The sequence below is a fragment of the Castanea sativa genome, chromosome 4 (assembly GCF_040712315.1).
Source record: "Castanea sativa cultivar Marrone di Chiusa Pesio chromosome 4, ASM4071231v1".
Classification (NCBI taxonomy): Eukaryota; Viridiplantae; Streptophyta; class Magnoliopsida; order Fagales; family Fagaceae; genus Castanea; species Castanea sativa.
This window is the reverse complement of record NC_134016.1, coordinates 15654097-15672465: the sequence shown is the minus strand read 5'-3', so window position 1 is coordinate 15672465 and position 18369 is coordinate 15654097. Positions and strand designations below refer to the sequence as shown.

General features: G+C 36.1%; 2 protein-coding genes across 2 annotated transcripts in view; both read left to right on the top strand.

Annotated features, from left to right (window-relative positions):
• The first annotated feature begins 848 nt into the window (after nucleotides 1-848).
• On the top strand, nucleotides 849-2045 carry LOC142632507 (uncharacterized). The gene has a single exon (XM_075806893.1). It carries the CDS (start codon nucleotides 849-851, stop codon nucleotides 2043-2045), a length of 1197 nt encoding a protein of 398 aa, XP_075663008.1.
• Nucleotides 2046-10114: 8069 nt separating this feature from the next.
• The window catches only part of LOC142630361 (DNA topoisomerase 3-alpha), a 34237-nt gene continuing 25982 nt past the window's right edge, over nucleotides 10115-18369 (top strand). The window contains exons 1-11 of the mRNA XM_075804350.1: nucleotides 10115-10524; nucleotides 11272-11450; nucleotides 11526-11598; nucleotides 11881-12003; nucleotides 12103-12224; nucleotides 12304-12376; nucleotides 12475-12591; nucleotides 13602-13685; nucleotides 13874-14053; nucleotides 14187-14315; nucleotides 17977-18051. Coding sequence (XP_075660465.1) covers nucleotides 10222-10524; nucleotides 11272-11450; nucleotides 11526-11598; nucleotides 11881-12003; nucleotides 12103-12224; nucleotides 12304-12376; nucleotides 12475-12591; nucleotides 13602-13685; nucleotides 13874-14053; nucleotides 14187-14315; nucleotides 17977-18051 — 1458 coding nt within the window. The 5' untranslated portion in view covers nucleotides 10115-10221. The remainder of the gene's footprint in view (nucleotides 10525-11271; nucleotides 11451-11525; nucleotides 11599-11880; nucleotides 12004-12102; nucleotides 12225-12303; nucleotides 12377-12474; nucleotides 12592-13601; nucleotides 13686-13873; nucleotides 14054-14186; nucleotides 14316-17976; nucleotides 18052-18369) is intronic.

Here is an 18369-nt window from a genome sequence, read left to right as displayed (position 1 = left end):
TTAGTAACCCATTTGGTCAGCCTAGAGGAGGTGTTCCAAGGCAAGTGCTTAGTCCTCCAAGGAGAGAACCAAAATGGGAATCTAACTTCAAGATTGAGTTGCCTGAGTTCTATGGTAGCTTGAATCATGAAGAATTCATAGATTGGCTTAAACAAGTGGAAAGAATCTTTGATTTCCATGAGGTGCCAGATTCCAAGAAGGTGAAGTTGATCTCTATCAAGCTGAGGGGGAGTGCTTTTGCTTGGTGGGAACAGCTCCAAGTTCAAAGAGTTAGGAGAGGTAAAAGAAAGATCCAAGATTGGTGCAAGATGAAGCAGAAAATGAGAGACCAGTTTTTGCCTTTCAATTATATGTAGTCCTTGTACAAACAACTGCATAATTTGAGGCAACATGGCAGTGTGGAAGAGTATACAGAGGCATTTTATCAATTGGTAGCTCGAGTAGACTTGAATGAGAGTGAAAAACAGATGGTTGCAAGGTTCTTGAGTGGTCTTAAACCACCAATTCAAGATGCCTTATCCTTGCACCAACTGTGGACCGTTTCTGAAGCTTACAATAGAGCCTTAATGTTTGAGAAGCAACTTGCAAGAAAAGCTTTTGTGCAATTCCAAGCTTATGGTGGTAGTAGGAGTACCCAAGTCAGCACTCAAGGAAGACCAACTACTAACAGTGCACAACCTTTCAAGATTGAGAATGCAGGTCTACCTTCAATTTCTGGTGCAACCAAACCAGTCCCTAAAGCAACACAAAGTTTTACATTTAAGTGCTACAAGTGTGGAGAAGCTGGGCACAAGGCCACAAGTTGCTAGAAAGGGGGAGTTTGTGCTCAAGGCAAGGGTAAAGCTTTAATGATTGAAGGTTGTGAAGACCAGGAAGATGATGAATTTCCAATGTATGAAGAAGAAATTGTTATAGGTGACTCAGATGAGGAAGAAGGCTTGGCTTTGGTAATGAAGAAGACCCTGTTAGCACCAAAACAGGAGGAGCAGGAGGATTGGTTGAGGAGCAACATTTTTCACACCACTTGTAATATTGGTGGTAGGATTTGCAACTTAGTTATTGATGGGGGAAGCTGTGAAAATGTGGTTTCTGAAGAAGTTGTTGATAAACTTGGTTTAACGACCGAAGATCATCCTTGCCCCTACAAACTGACATGGCTTAAGACAGGCAATGATATAAGAGTTTCCAAGAGATGCATGGTCACTTTTTCAATTAGGAAGAAGTTCCAAGATTCAGTATTTTGTGATGTAGTGAAGATGGATGCATGCCATTTGCTATTGGGAAGGCCTTGGCAGTATAATAGGCACACCAACCATGATGGAAGGAAGAACACCTACAACCTATACAAGGATGGACAGCATTACACCCTACTGCCCATGAAAGAAAAGGTGATTCTTAAAACTCCTACTACTATACAGCCTAATTCTTTGCTTATTGTCAAGAAATTTGCACAAGAAACTCTAGCAACTAGTGTGGTTTACATGTTATTGACTGCATTAGAGTTAGATGCTATGATAATGCCTCAATCTATAAAGGAGTTGATCAAGTCATTTGGGGATGTCTTCCCTAATGAATTACCTACTGAATTGCCTCATATGAGAGACATACAGCATGCCATTGATCTCATTCCAAGTTCTACATTACATAATAGGGCTGCCTATAGGATGACACCGATGGAAAAGGATGAACTTAATAGGCAAGTGCAACAACTATTGGACAAGGGATATATTAGGCCAAGTATTAGTCTATGTGCTGTACCAACCCTCTTAACCCCTAAGAAGGGTGGCAATTGGAGAATGTGTGTTGACAGTAGAGCCATTAACAAAATCACAATCAAATATCAGTTTCATATACCTAGGCTAGATGATATGCTTGATTGTCTAGCTAGTTCTAAAATCTTTTCCAAGATAGATCTTAGAAGTGGCTATCATCAAATTCGGATTAAGCCAGGGGATGAGTGGAAGACTGCCTTTAAGACTCATAGTGGGCTATATGAGTGGTTTGTCATGCCTTTTGGTCTTACTAATGCACCCGCACTTTCATGAGGGTAATGACTCAAATGATGCAGCCTTTGCTTGGTGTATGTGCTGTAATTTACTTTGATGATATATTGGTATATAGCAAGACTTTGAATGATCATGTGAATCATTTGCAATCTGTGTTTGAGTTACTAAGAAGGGATAAGTTCTATGCAAATACCAAGAAATGTATCTTTGCAGTAAGTAAGGTAGGTTTTCTTGGGTATGTGGTGACTGATAAGGGAATTGCAATGGATGAGGGGAAGGTTAAGGCCATTCTAGATTGGCCTGTTCCAATATCTGTGGCTGAAGTAAGAAGCTTCCATGGGTTAGCAACATTTTACAGGAGATTCATCAAAGGGTTTAGCACAATTGCAGCACCAGTCACTAACTATCTCAAGCTGTCTACTTTTGCGTGGGATGAGGCTAAGCAGCAGAGTTTTGAGTCCTTGAAAGCTGCCTTTACTGCAGCACCAGTATTGTAGGCTCCTGACTTTGAAAAAATCTTTGAATTGGATTGTGATGCTTCTGGAGTTGGCATAGGGGGTGTTCTTAGTCAAGAGGGTAAGCCAGTGGCCTATTTCAGTGAAAAACTCAATTCAGCCAAGCTCAACTACAACACCTATGATGTGGAATTCTATGCCATAGTACAAGCAATAAAACATTGGGAGTACAATTTGGTTTACAAAGAATTTATACTCTATACTGACCATAAGGCTCTTAAACACCTCAACAGCCAAGCAACCTTCAACAAACGGCATGCCAAATGGGCTGTCTACCTACAAAAATTTAACTTTAGCTTAAGGCACAAAGCTGGAGTCCTTAATAGAGTGGCAGATGGTCTTAGCAGAAAATCTTCCTTATTAGAGTTGATACACAACACAGTTGAGGGCTTTGAGGCATTTAGGGAGTAGTATAAGGAAGATTCCAAGTTGTTTCAGATTATGCAGAATTTGCAACAAGGCAACAGAGATGCCTGTCCTGGATTCAACTTGCAAGATGGTTACTTGTTCAAAGGCCTACTCCTTTGTGTTCCAAAATGTTCTCTTAGGCACAAGATTCTGCTTGAAGTGCATAACTAAGGCCATTTTGGGAGAGAGAAGACACTGCAGCTCCTACAAAAACAATTCTATTGGCCATGCATGCTTAAGGATGTGGGAAGACTAGTTCAAAGATGCATGATATGTCAGTAAAGCAAAGGGACAGCCACCAATGTTGGATTGTATCTGCCCCTTCTGGTGCCTAACAAGCCTTGGACCAGCATTAGCATGAACTTTGTGCTTGGATTACCCCCTACTACTAGAAGATCAGACTCTATTCTAGTGGTAGTGGACATATTCTCCAAGATGGCCCATTTTGTGGCTTGCAAAAAGACAAATGATGCCTCCAATATTTCTGGTTTATTTTTCAGGGAAATCTATAAGTTACATGGAGTTCCAACCAGTATTGTGTTTGATAAGGATGCCAAGTTTCTTGCCCATTTCTGGAGGACTTTATGGAGGAAAATTGGTACTGACTTGCAGTACAGCACCAGCTTCCATCCTCAAACAGATGGACAGACTGAGATGGTCAATAGGAGCTTGGGCAACCTCCTAAGGTGTTTTGTAAGGGACAAACCTAAGGAATGGGAGAATGTTTTACCTATAGTAGAGTTTGCCTACAACTCATCTATCAATAGAAAAACTCAACACTCTCCCTTTGAGATTGTTTATGGGATGCAACCAGCCAGTGTTCCTGACTTGTCAAGCTTACCATTACCCAAGAAGGAGCATCTGAAAGCCACTGAGTTAGCTGACTTCATACAACAACTACATGTAGATATTAAGAAGAAAATAGAGGCCAGCAATGCTAAGTACAAGGCATAAGCTGACAAGAAGAAAAGGCAAGTGATTTTCAAGGAAGGTGACCTAGTATGGGTGATACTGACCAAGGAGAGGAACCCTGCTGGGCCTAATACAAAGTTACAGCAAAAGAAGATTGGTCCTTGTCCTATGCTACATAAGATCAATGACAATGCCTACCAAGTCAAGCTACCTGATCATCTACGTATTTCTAATAGTTTCAATGTACATCACTTGCTGCCCTATCATGAACCAGATTAGCTTACAACCAGCCACACTTGAGGACAAGTGTGTTCCAAAGAGGGACAATCCTGATGTAGTCCATTTTAAAATCTAATTGTTACTATCTTCTATTGTATAATAAGTAATTTATGGTTTTACTTTTAATAGCCTTTATCACTTGTAACAGAAAAGTTAGTTAGCTGATAGGTTGTTAGTGATAATTGCAATAGCCTATCAGTTAGTTAGAGAAGTTAGTTAGGCTTTGGCCAAATCACATGGTAGCCACATGGTGGGTTCTTGTAACTAACTCAGCAGCTTGCTTATGTAACTATAAATAAGCAAGGATGCCTTCAATTGTAACTAGTTGAATTTGAATCCAAGAAATCTACCTATGAGGTATTATTCTAAGAGTGTGTCTCTTGAAGAGCTAGTTAATTCTTTCTTTCTCTAAACAACTTAGCTTTCTAAAACATCTTTCTTTTTCACCATTTTTTTCCTCCATCACAGTGTTTTTGTTGTCATACCATATATATTAGCCCAATAGTATAGGCCTAAGAATAACCATATGCTAAATATGGTTAATAGACTTGTTGTACTAATATAAGACTTGGCTTGTACACAAAGTATGATTAGATTTGGGCCTATACTATTAAGCTAATATATCTCTCACAACCTCCTTTTAAACTCAAGGTGGAAACTCAATGTAGCCTTGAATTTGGAGATTTGACATGATTGAAACCGGTATATCACTAACAATATACACCAACAACATTATTAATATATGGCCCGTTAATAATTTTAACGGGGTGTTAATGTCAAAGCTATAGCCAAAGCTGACATCACACTTCTGCTGGAGTTATGGTTGAAGATGGTGACTGAATAATGTACAGCTCTTGGTAGTTGCATTAGTCACTGGGCGACATTCGTTAGGGATTGTTGCTGCAGTTACCTGTTGTGAATAGGCAGAACAAGAGGAAGGGAATGATTAGATTTGGGCCTATACTATTGGGCTAATATATCTCTCACAACCTCCTTTTAAACTCAAGGTGGAAACTCAATGGAGTCTTGAATTTGGAGCTTTGACATGATTGAAACCGGTATATCACTAACAATATACAACAACATTATTAATATATGGCCCGTTAATAATTTAACGGGGTGTTAATGTCAAAGCTATAGCCAAAGCTGACATCACACTTCTGCTGGAGTTGTGGTTGAAGATAGTGATTGAATAATGTACAGCTCCTGGTAGTTGCATTAGTTACTGGGCGACATTTGTTAGGGATTGTTGCTGCAGTTACCTGTTGTGAATAGGCAGAACAAGAGGAAGGGAATGATTAGATTTGGGCCTATACTATTAGGCTAATATATCTCTCACAACCTCCTTTTAAACTCAAGGTGGAAACTCAATGGAGCCTTGAATTTGGAGCTTTGACATGATTGAAACCAGTATATCATTGACAATATACAACAACAACATTATTAATATATGGCCCGTTAATAATTTTAACGGGGTGTTAATGTCAAAGCTATAGCCAAAGCTGACATCACACTTCTGTTAGAGTTGTGGTTGAAGATGGTGATTGAATAATGTACAGCTCCTAGTAGTTGCATTAGTTAATGGGCAACATTTGTTAGGGATTGTTGCTGCAGTTACCTGTTGTGAATAGGCAGAACAAGAGGAAGGGAATGATTATTGGCTGCCTTCACGACAAATACCTCACATTGTTTCCTTTTACGGTTTGTTTTGACAATATTTTGTGTTGTAATAAGCTTTTGTGGCCCTAAGACAAGTCACTAGTCTTTTATAGAGTTTTCATTTCATGAATCACGAGTACTACTTTAAGAGGCATTTAGACTTATAGTAGCGACTTGGCTCACTTGAATTTTTGGCATTAGATTGAATATTATGCTTATAGGTGGACCAATCAAATTGTAGCCTTTCTAACCCCATTACCTACTTCCCCTAGGCATGCCCAACTTGTTAGCCCATAGTCCATTAATTAAGCTAAAATAACACATTTAACCCATTAATTGAAGCTGATAATGATAAATTCATATTAAACCATGTCATGTTTGAATAACTAAAAAGGACCTAAATATGAAATTTAAATGAGTGAAAACAACAATTTTGAAGCCTAAACCTTTTCTAAGGCGTGCAGGCTCTAGAGTTTGACAAACTTCACCACAAATAGCCAATCCCAAAGCATACCAACCATTTTCTAATGGCGAGGTGCTTGTAATGTTTTACACTAACACAAGTAGCATATTCCAACTCATGCCTTTAGTTCTTTCAAGCACATAAAAATTTCCCTTCATTCCTTTTCTTTTAATTGTTCTAAATATCACTTCTTAATAAATAAAAAATAATAATAAAAACTGTTCTAAACAGTGAATATCAAGGGAAGTGCTCAAGAATGGTGTGATATCTAAGATAAGTTGTGAAACATGGCATTTGTCTATCCATTAATGCAACTTAAGTATTGGAGAACAGATTACCCAGTGGCGCAAAGAAAAATAAAGGAAGTAGAATTTTAACGGAATTCAATAATGGCAAGGAATACTTTGCCTATTTCCAAAGGTTTAGGGGACATTGGTGAATTTTAAATTTTAGCAGAGCAGAAATGGATCCAATAGTTAAGGGGTAAAGTGCAATTGATTTTCTAATAATTGGTTTCCTTTCACATACACACACACACACACACATATATATAAAGATCTTCTAATAATTGAACAAAACTTAGATCATGCAATACATTTGGTGAAGTATATTAAATTCCCCGATTGAATTCGAGTACATAATTGTATTAACCAATGAAACATAACATTGCTTTGTTGTCCAAGGATAATTAAATTTAACATAACCATATGTTTAATCTAAGAGTAGTGCTATGTTCACAATATTTTTACAAAAAATTATAAGTGGTGAGTTGTTATTGGTTCTAATTTGAATTTACAACTTAAATTACTTTTTTGCATACCTATAACAACCAATAACAACCTACTACTTAAAATTTGTTATGAAAATGTTGTAGACAAAACATTTCTCTTAATCTAATTGAGGTTTCTTCAAAAAATAAAAAGAAAAAACTAATTGAGAAACTTAATTAACCTATTGCATTTAATGCAATATACCTTAAATTTTACCCTTTATCATTATATTTACTTTTTTTTTGCTAGAATTATATTTTCTCGTTCAAATGCTAGTAAGGACTGATTTGAAAGAATGAGGATATTTTTAAACATTATACTCTCTCTTTCAAAGGAATAATATATTTTTATTATTTATTTTCAAAAAAAAAATCCTATTTTACACTCTATATTTCCTTTTAAGTGGTAAAAAAAAGGTGAAGAATTAATTTTATAATTATCATTAAAAAAAAAAAAACTCGCAGCATCTCTAATATAAAGTAAATGTTATTTATAATAACAGATTATTGTCATCTTTATTTCTTTCATTAGTACTTCTTAAAAAAAAAAAAACCATTAGTAATGTTACACTTTTTGTTTTTTAAGAAATGCTATATCCTATCCAAAACAAATCATAAATAACAGGTTGCTACTATTGGCTATTGTAGGTAGGCAAAAAAGTAATTTTAATTGTAAATTCAAATTAGAATCAATAATAACTTACCATATAAGATTTGTTATGAAAATGTTGTAGAAGTAAAAAAATTTTTTCTTTTTTTGGATTGAAGGTTTTTTTTTTTTTGAGGGTTAGAAAAAAAGTTAACACCCATTTGTTTTGATGGAAAACTAAATAATAGTTTTATGTGTTTTTTTTTTTGTGTTTGGTAGTATCTGGAAAAAAAAGAGCCAAATAAAAACTAAATTTGGTCAATGAAAATTCTATTAAAAATATAATTTATTTTAGAGATTATTTTCCATAAATTATTTCCAAAAACTACTCTATCTCGCATCACGTTAAATGAAGGAAGTTAAAATCGACTAATATGTCTCTGTTTTGAAACTATTTAGATCCGTGTCCCTGTTTTGAAACTCAATTTTATTAAGGCGAAAATGCACTTTTGGTCCCTACATTTTGGGTCAATTCCCATTTTGGTCCCAAAATTGATTTCTTTGCTAATGTCATCCCTAAAAAAAGAAAATCGTTTTTAAAATGGTCCTTTCCGTCAGGCTAGAAACGGAGAAATCCTACGTGGCTAACGGAATGTCCTGTTTGCTGACGTGGCTATTTAAATATTATTAAAAAAGATTATTTGGCATATTTAAATGCCATGTCAGCATTTTAATTTTTTTAAATAAAGCCACGTCAGAAAATTTATATAAAACAGAAATTAAATTTAAAAAAAAACCTTAAATCTAATTTAATTAAAAAAACTTGTTTCTAAAAAAAAAAAAAAAAAAAAAAGGTGTTCTTCGTGTTCTTCCCCATCAAACCCAGGAAGAACTCAAACCCACATTCCCAGAAAACAAACCCAGCAACCAAACAACAAACACATACCCAGAAACAAAATCAGACACATACACTCTCTCTCTCTCTCTCAAACCCACGAACACATCTTTGTTAAACCTTATCAACTCGTCCTCGTTGTTGAATTTTGGTTGCTCGCGTAGTCCACGCGTCAAGGTCTCGATGCTCTCGCGGTCGATCCAGGCTTGAATTTCGGACTCAATGGAAGCCGCGACTCGGGAGATGGAGTGAGTCGAGACTCGGCGAGTCAAGAACGATTGGATGCTGTGGTGGCGGCGTGAATTCTTGAGGGTCTCGAGGAGGGCTTTGAGGTTGGAAAGGTGTTGAGAGAGGGTAGAGAGATTTGGGTCTCTGGAGAGAAGCGCGTCGGACTCGGTTTCAAGCTCCAGGAGAGCGTTAATGGCGGAGGACGAGTTGAGCTCGTCCGAGTTGGGGCTCGGGTGGGCTTGTAACTCGTGCGAGGCTTGTTTTAGAGCTTCTAGCACTCTGAGAACTCGTGGGCTGTCGTCTTTTGATGATGAATCTTCCATGGTTGATTGAGTTTGAGAGAGAGAGAGAGAGAGAGAGAGAGAGAGAGAGAGAGAGAGAGAGAGAGAGAGAGAGAGAGAGAGAGAGAGAGTGTATGTGTCTGATTTTGTTGAAAGAGTTCTACTAGGAATTAAATTAGATCTCCCTTTTTTTTTTCCATTAAGCATTATTAAATACTAATGATTTTGTTTTCTGGGAATGTGGGTTTGAGTTCTTCCTGGGTTTGATGGGGAAGAACACGAAGAACACCTTTTTTTTTTTTTTTTTTTTTTAGAAACAAGTTTTTTTAATTAAATTAGATTTAAGGTTTTTTTTTAAATTTAATTTCTGTTTTATATAAATTTTCTGACGTGGCTTTATTTAAAAAAATTAAAATGCTGACATGGCATTTAAATATGCCAAATAATCTTTTTTAATAATATTTAAATAGCCACGTCAGCACCACGTCAGCAAACAGGACATTCCGTTAGCCACGTAGGATTTCTCCGTTTCTAGCTTGACGGAAAGGACCATTTTAAAAACGATTTTCTTTTTTTCGGGATGACATTAGCAAAGAAATCAATTTTGGGACCAAAATGGAAATTGACCCAAAATGTAGGGACCAAAAGTGCATTTTCGCCTTTTATTAAAATTGAGTTTCAATGTAAAACTCGATTGGTTTAAAATCAAGTTATGTCAAATGAAACTTAAAAAAAAAATTATGGAACTCTAGTTCCATTCAAAGAACTCGAGTTCCATGAACTCGGTCGTGGAACTCAAGTTCTACAAATTTTTATTTTTTACTTTTAAGTTTGATCACCTATACTCGATTTTCTATAAATCGAGTTTTACATTGAAACTCGATTTTGAAAAAATCAAATTTCAAAACAAAAATACTTAAATAATTTTAAAATAGAAACATGTTGCTAGATATTTTAAAAAATAAAAGCAAAAGCATAGCATCCCCGTTATTTCAAAAAAAACTTTCCGCACTCAGGATAAAATTAAATTTATGGGTAAAAAAGACTGCATATAAACATAAATGACGAAAGTGCCCTTCCATATCCGAACAAATTCAAGAACCCTTGTTTTCACGTCATTTGGGTATGAAACTGGCGGGAAAATCCATCCACGCAAAAATCAAAACCCTACTACTCATTTGCTCCAAATCAAACTCCGAAGTTTGAAGGCGGAAACGATGTCCGGCGGCGGGCGCGGCGGCATGAAGGTGCTGCACGTGGCGGAGAAGCCGTCGGTGGCGAAGTCGGTGGCCTCCATTCTGTCTCGGAACAATGGTGGCCTGAGAACCAGGGAGGGTCGGTCGCGATACAACAAGATATTCGAGTTCAGTTACTCCATCAATGGTCGCCCCTGCCACATGCTCGTCACTTCCGTCACTGGTCACCTCATGGAGCTCGAATTCCAAGACCGATATCGCAAATGGCACTCCTGCGACCCCGCCGATCTCTTCCACGCTCCCGTCCACAAATTCGTCCCCGAGGTCTCTCTCTCTCTCTCTCTCTCTCTCTAAGCATATGTGCGTTGTTAGAATAATGGCTAAATGATTAAATTCTTCGTCCCCAAGGTCTCTATGTATATTGGTGTTTTATCAGAATAATAATTAGGTCTCTATGTATATTGGTGTTTTATTAGAATAATAGTTAAATGATTAAATTCGTCTTTACCTATTACTTAGTAGTATATCATGGTATCATGATAGGTGCTTTGAGTTTTGTCTATGCTCTACCTCTTATTTAAAAAGTTAAAAAAATTCCAAATTCTGTGTAAGTTGGTTTAGGACATGTGAAGGTCGGTGTTAAAATAATGGTTAAACGATGAAATTCATTATTTTTGTCATTCCCTAGTTCGCCGGTAGTTTGTCATGGTATCATAATAGGTTTTCCAAATACCAGGTGTTGGTCCGGGTCATATGAGGCACGTTAATATTCTGGTTAAATAATTAAATTCATTATTTCCTGTTAGCTTAAGCCATTGGGAAAGCGGTAGTTTATCATGAGTGAGGTAGTGATTGAAATGAGGCGTTTGAATAAAAGTTAATTGGATGTTGTAGAAAAAGTTGCTTGGTTGTGTACTTGTTTAGTAAACTTTTTGTAATTATAATGAGGTGGACACAACAAAGTATAATTTACACATGGAAGAAAAAGCAAAAGCACAAATTGCTAGATATTCATGTGAATTAATAACTGACTGACCTGTCTCTTTCTTGTTTTTGTTTTTTCTAATTTAGGATAAGTTGGATATCAAGAGGACTTTGGAGGAGGAAGCTAGATGGTGCCAGTGGCTTGTATTGTGGCTAGATTGTGATAGAGAAGGAGAAAATATTGCATTTGAAGTGATAGAAGTTTGCACGGCAGTAAACCCTCATCTTACCATCAAGAGGGCTCACTTTTCTGCTTTAATTGACAGGTCCTAAAGGTTATAATATTCTGTTGGTTCTTAATATCCTCTTGTCTTTACTTTCATGATCTTGATTGATTCCAGGGAAATCCATGAAGCAGTGCAACGTCTTGTTGAGCCGAATAAATGTTTTGCTGATGCAGTGGATGCTAGGCAAGTGAGTACTTTCTATAACCAATGTGGAACTCTACTTGTTTATTTATGATTATTGTGAACTCATTTGATAAGTTTCCTCAATAGCTGTATGCTTGTCTGAATCGAAAAGATTGTTTTTATTTGTTAATTTAATTCCTAGTTATTTGGCACCATGCTTATAGACCTCTTATCTACTATATTGCTGTTAGCTCAAGAAGTGTGTTAGTCCTTCTATCACTGTTCTTTTTGGCAGTTGTATCTCCTTCTAAGTTGGAATGAAATTCTCTCTTTTATTTGTTTGCAGGAAATAGATCTTCGGATCGGTGCTTCTTTCACTAGGTTTCAGACTATGCTGTTGAAAGATACATTTGTTATTGATTTTACTACAGATGACAGAAATCTTGTTCTAAGTTATGGTCCTTGTCAGGTATGGTTGCTATTGAAAAATAAAATGTAAATGATTTTCTACTAAAAAGTGGGATGCATCTCTCCTGCATTTGTCATTTCACCTCATCCTTAAGTGCAGTTCCCTACACTTGGCTTCGTTGTGGAAAGATATTGGGAAATACAAGCACACGAGCCAGAAGAATTTTGGACCATCAACTGTTCTCACAAATCGGATGAAGGCATTGCTACTTTCAATTGGATGTAAATCAAGAGGCCTTAGACATTTATTTTTGAGGTTTAGTAGCCATAGAGTTGAAATTGAGCATATCTTATTTTGCAGGCGCGGTCATCTGTTTGATTACACATGTGCTGTTATAATTTATGAGATGTGTGTTCAGGAGCCAACTGCAACTGTGAGTTATAATGAAAATATGTAACTTGAGTATAATGCTAACTTCATGGTATAGATATTTCTGAAATTTGGGTTTTTTCTTATTTAACTGCAATATAGGTTACAAAGGTTAGACAACAGGAGAAATTGAAGTATCCTCCTTATCCTTTAAATACCATTGAGCTTGAAAAACGTGCTTCACGATTCTTTCGGATGAGTTCTGAACACACTATGAAGGTGAGCTGTATACGTCTGTTGTATTGATGACACTTTGGCATCCTTTTCCGATTGATTGCTACTTAATTAGAGACAACATTTAACATGAAATCAAAGTAACTGAGAATGATCATGGAAAGGTTCAATTCCTACAAAAGTGGTTTATTTATGGAAGTTTTTATCTACTTTTTGTAGAAAAATAATGGGGAAATGCGTGTGTATATTTGTAGTTGCAAAGTCAAGTGTAGGTCACTGGCATTGCTTGGTCTTCTTTACAAGGAGAACCAAGGTTCAAATCCTCCCTCCGCACTTGTTGTAACAATTGAATTATCAAAAAAAAATTATAGTTGCAAAAAAAAAAAAAATTGAATTTGAAGTAATGGAGTATAGTTATAGAAGCTTTTTTATATCCACTTTATATGATACAATATGGGGAAGTGTGTTTAGGTGTGTTTGCAGGCCTGGTCTATCTGTTTTGTGAAAGAATACGATTTTCAACCCTGCAGAAATCTCATTTCTTTTATTAGGACTCATGGTTGGCTGCATAATGCTGTGTTTCTACTCTTTCTGAAGGTTTAACCTCTAAAAGATCCATTCATCCAACTAATGTAAATCTTCTTTCCAAATATGCAATTCCTTGTCATTTCTTTGCTCCCTTTTCTTAGAGCTTCAAATTTAAAATTCCATCCTCTTTGCACAATTGCAATTATGGTTATAAGCGACGAATGAATAGATTATTTTAGATGGCTCTCCTTGATTATCTATTTGAGCTACTTCTTAAGAAGTTTTTGGGACATACAAAATTGGCAGTTTGAAAGGTATGCCTATTTTAGATCTGTCTGATATCATTATCACTCTTTTTTTTCCTTTACCAAAGAAAAATATATGAATGAAAGTTCCTTGTTTTCCCAAAATACTCTAGCAATTGTGTTTTTAAAAGCTTTTGTTCTTATACTGTGCTCATTATGACCTTTCACATTGTTTTTAACATACATCTCAGCCTGAAACTCAAGTCAATTTATTGTTTATAGGTTGCGGAAGATTTATATCAAGCTGGTTTCATCAGCTATCCTCGTACAGAGACTGATAGCTTTTCTCAGAGAACTGATCTGCATGTTGGTAACTTTGTCGGCATTGCATTTCCGCTAAATTCCTTCTACTCTCCAAATATTATAGCAGCTTTTCACTAAGTTTGATGTTGTCTATATCCTTTTGTTGGTCATCATCTTTTTTGTCATTTGTTTCCATTGGCTTTTGGTGATTTAATTGGCCCATATGACTCTATGAGATAAATTTCACGTAGGCAATTGTGCAAGAACAGCAAAGGCATCCTGTATGGGGACCATATGCACAGCAGTTGTTGGAACCTGGGTCAGGACTTTGGAGAAACCCTGGTAATGGTGGACATGATGACAAGGCCCATCCACCAATTCATCCAACAAAATTTTCTTCTGGGGAATCTGGATGGAGTCAAGATCACCATGTAAGCATCTCACCATCTTAATTGGCATTTAACTGCTAACTGAATGTGTTGGAAATGTGTTTTTGTGGTGTTGAGTCAAGAAGCATGCTTTACTAACTCTTTTGAATTTTAAATTACTTTCATTTGGTGACAGAGATTGTATGAGCTGGTTGTTCGCCATTTCCTGGCATGTGTCTCCCAGCCAGCAGTAGGGGCCGAAACTAACGTTGAAATCGACATTGCTGGTGAATTATTTTCTGCATCAGGAAGAGCAATACTAGCTGTGAGTTATGTCCAAAAGTTGAAAAAGATATATATATATATATATATATATATATATAACCGAATATGGTTGACTTTTAGTTGACTTTATAATATTTTGCCACCTAAGTTTTTGAGGCCTCACAATTTTACAATCATTATTATAATATATAATTTTTAATTGAATTTAGATTCTATTCTATATTTAAATCCTCCATTAGAATATTGACACATCATATTTTCTTTAAATGGTAGAATTCATAGTTCCATATACAAATACAATTATAATAATTCCTATTAATAACTACGATAATTATCAATTTTATATTTAAGGCAAATAAATAAAAGAAGATTTTACATTTTGTTAAACTTTCCTGTGCATTGCACGGGTATAGACTAGTGTATGTGTGTGTATATATATATATCTTGATGGCTCAGGGTTGGGTGTGCTTGAATGGTATTTTGGGAAACTGTAATCAATGCTTGAAATAGGTTATGGTTGTATCTTTGGGAAGTTTTTGCATCTCTAATGGTTCTAGAAATGTGTCAGTTGAAGTTATTAAGTAGTTGTTCTATATGATGGCAATCATTGCCCCATTCTTTAATGAGCTTTAGAGTTCAACCATTATTAAAGACTCAAATGCAAACCAATGAAATGTCACCATTTATTGAGCATTAAGTATATTACAAAATAATTAAGTTTCACCATTTTTTATACTTTGGTTTATTTTGGAGGATTGTTAATTCACAAATAACAGCAGTTGTTCTCACTAACTTTATTTGTATTAATAGTATACAAGAGACCGGGAATCAGCCTCTCGAAAAAATAATAATAAAATTTTGGAGTTGCTTACCAATTATCTTTTTTAGACCCCCATTTTATGCACTAGGTACTATCGTTTATATTAAAAGATTTGCTTGTGCTTTGATTAGCCCCATTTCTTAACACAGTTGGTCCCTTTCTGGAGAAAGGAAGAGACTTGTGTTATGTATCTAGTATCCTCATTAGCTTTTAATGAGCACGGTAGCTACAAATTTTTTTGTTGACATGTAAGAGTGCATGTGTTCCTGTAATGCTTGTAAGTTGTGTTGTATGCCCCCTAGGTGTGATGCGAACCATCTCAATGTATAACTGTTGAAAAAGAAGCAGTAGCTTCATATTTGGGTATGACAGGAAGGACCGTGGATGAAATTTTATTTTTATGAGCGCAGCTTGAAATAGGAATTGATGAATTTTTTTTTGAGTTGCTGTACTCGGTGAGGGTTAGGTTAGGAAGGAGAAGAGTAGATAATGTATTGGAAGTTGAAAGAAAGTAGTCTATAGATGGTTGATCTTATTATGTGGCTTTGAGAGGGCCTAAAAGTGCAGCATCCTTTTGGAATACCATTTTATGGTCCATGGCACCCCTGAAAGTAGCCTTTTTCCCCCCTTTTTGAACAGCTGCTTTAGGGAAAATTCTTGTGGTAGAGTAATGATGGCATGGTAGATCATCTCTTCTATCACTTCATTGTCCAAATGCAATCGATTTTTGATCTCTAGTATTTTAGAGTAGTTTTTGAAAATCCAAACCAAATAACACCTCAGGGTGTTTAGGGGCTATATGAACAATATCAAGAGAAAGAAAAGAAGAGACGAGAGAAGGGAAAGGGAGAAAATAACAAAAGAAGGCCAACATGCCTCAATGCTTAAAGCATACTATTTTATATCCCAGTCCAATCCTTACCCCCTTGGAGTTCCGATCACCATTGTTCCAACCTGGGTATGTCTTTTTCTTGATTCAATTTTTTTTTTTTTGTTGATGTCGTAGATGTTATTGTCTCGGTAGGTGGTACATGTGGCTCTGTTTATACAATTGGGTCTTTGTAGGTGGTTTGTGGGTTTTGTGTCACTGTCATCCTTCTCCTGTTTGAGATGGGGCCGCCGCAGGTTGGATCAGATCAGATGCGTCGCTGGACGTGGCTAGGCTGAGGGGTTTACTCTGAAGATGGGGCTGTGATGAGGAAAAGAAGAAAGATGGGATATGTTGGGCTGTGCAGATGGGTTTGGTCTGGTATGAAAGAGAGCCGTTGGGAGTAAAAGCTAAACACTGAAAGAGAGAAGAAAGAGAGAAAAGAAGAAAGAGAGCAATAGGCGTGAAGAGAAGAAGAAAGAAAAGAAGAAACAGAGAAGCAGATGTGAAGAGAAGAAGAAAGAAAAGAAGAAACAGAGAAGCAGATGTGAAGAGAAGAAGAAAGAAAGAAAGAAAAAGAAAAAAAGAAGAAGAAAGAGAGCTGGTGATTAGACAAGACATTGAATAGTGGGTCCCATTCGTTGCTAAAAATTACGGGAAATGCCATCTCACTCTATTCTCTGTTTTCAGAAACTCCCAAATTGTGTTTTCAATTTTGATATCTCATCACTTAAAAACCAGAGAATTAAGTGATGGAAACATCACTGAGTAAGCAAAGCCAAACAAGCACCTTGTGGTGGGGTCCACGGTATTTTGGGTTATGGGTGATGGAAAACTTGAAATCCAAACAACCCCTTAGGATCTTTTAGAAAATTCTATACTCAACTACTAAGAGCATTGTAGCTTAACTGACACTTCTTAGTGTTTTTCAACGTAGAATTCCAGGATTCAAATCCCCCCTCTCCCATGACCTATAGCGTTTGATGGAAGGCACTTTCCATCGTATGAAGGCCTAACAATCAAATTATTAAAAAGAAGGAAATTCTAGACTCAGTGTGCGTTTGGGATGAGCTGAATTTCTCAGCTTATCTCCACTTGCAGCTTATTTTTGCTACTATTCATAGGTCCTACTAAGTTTTCAGTTCAATTAAATAAGCTGTTCTAAATGGACACTCAACCAAACTACCAAAATTCCCTTAAAATAAATCTTATAGAATTTACAGATTTTCCCGAGTACAAAATTTACCATAACTTATAGAATAATAACTCAAAGAAAAAACTGTTGACCCTAAAACACACATGACTACTCCATTAAAACCACGTGACTTTTACTTCAATTGGACTTCACCCGTGGTTCCCATAAAATAAATCTTGAAGAGACGAATTTGCGAAATAGTAACAAATCAATCTTGCATGGCTGCATCGTTGTTTCAATTCATTTTGAATTCACTTTTTGACTTGGGGTTTTATGCAATGTATTTACGTATTTGGTTTCCTGCAATCTGTTTCTGTTTCTCTGTGATTTTTTTTTTTGGTATTTATTTCAAGTATAGTTTGTTTATCATCGTGAACATGATGTACTTTTTTATTAATGAAAATATCTATTACCTATCAAAAAAAAAAAGAAAGCTCAAAAAATAATTAATAGAAAGAATAAAATTGGTGTTGATCAAAGATGGAACTCTAGTTGCTAACTGCTTAACAGCTTTATGCTAAGGTAGAATTTAATATCCTGTTTATGATTGATAAACACTTAAAAAGAAAAAAAATTGACGACACTCTAATTTGGGAAGCTGAATTAGCAACAGCCTTTTGGACCCATGATCTTTCTTGGATGTATCGATCTCTATATTTTACTTGAATGGACAGAGAACCGGCTTCTATTTTAATTAGGAATTAAAATGAAATTACTATTTTAAAACCTTCTTCCCCCCCAAACGGATGGCTTTTGATGGGTTTTGGGATTAATGATGATGATTTTGTATTTGACCTGATTGCTTCTTGTTTGACCAGAAAAACTACTTAGATGTTTACCGCTTTGAGTCTTGGGGAAGTTCAACAATCCCAACATATGTCTCTGGACAACAGGTATGCTATTGATCATCTCATCATGAACTGCATTTAAGTTTTTCCAAGCATATTGATTGTTGTATTTTTTTTACTCCATATTTGATCTGTTCTATCACTTCTTTCCCCTCCCACTGCTTACATTTATCAGTTGGATGGAACTTTCAGCTAGCATATAACTCTCTAGAATAAATTATCAAAAAAAAAAAAAATCCCTAGAACCCTTTCAGCTCTTAGATATGTCATCGTTTTGTGATATAGTTGAAATGCTAAAATGTGCTCAGCCCAGCAACTTCTTAGAATTTTTTGGACTAAAGAGATTAAAATATTAACAAAGGT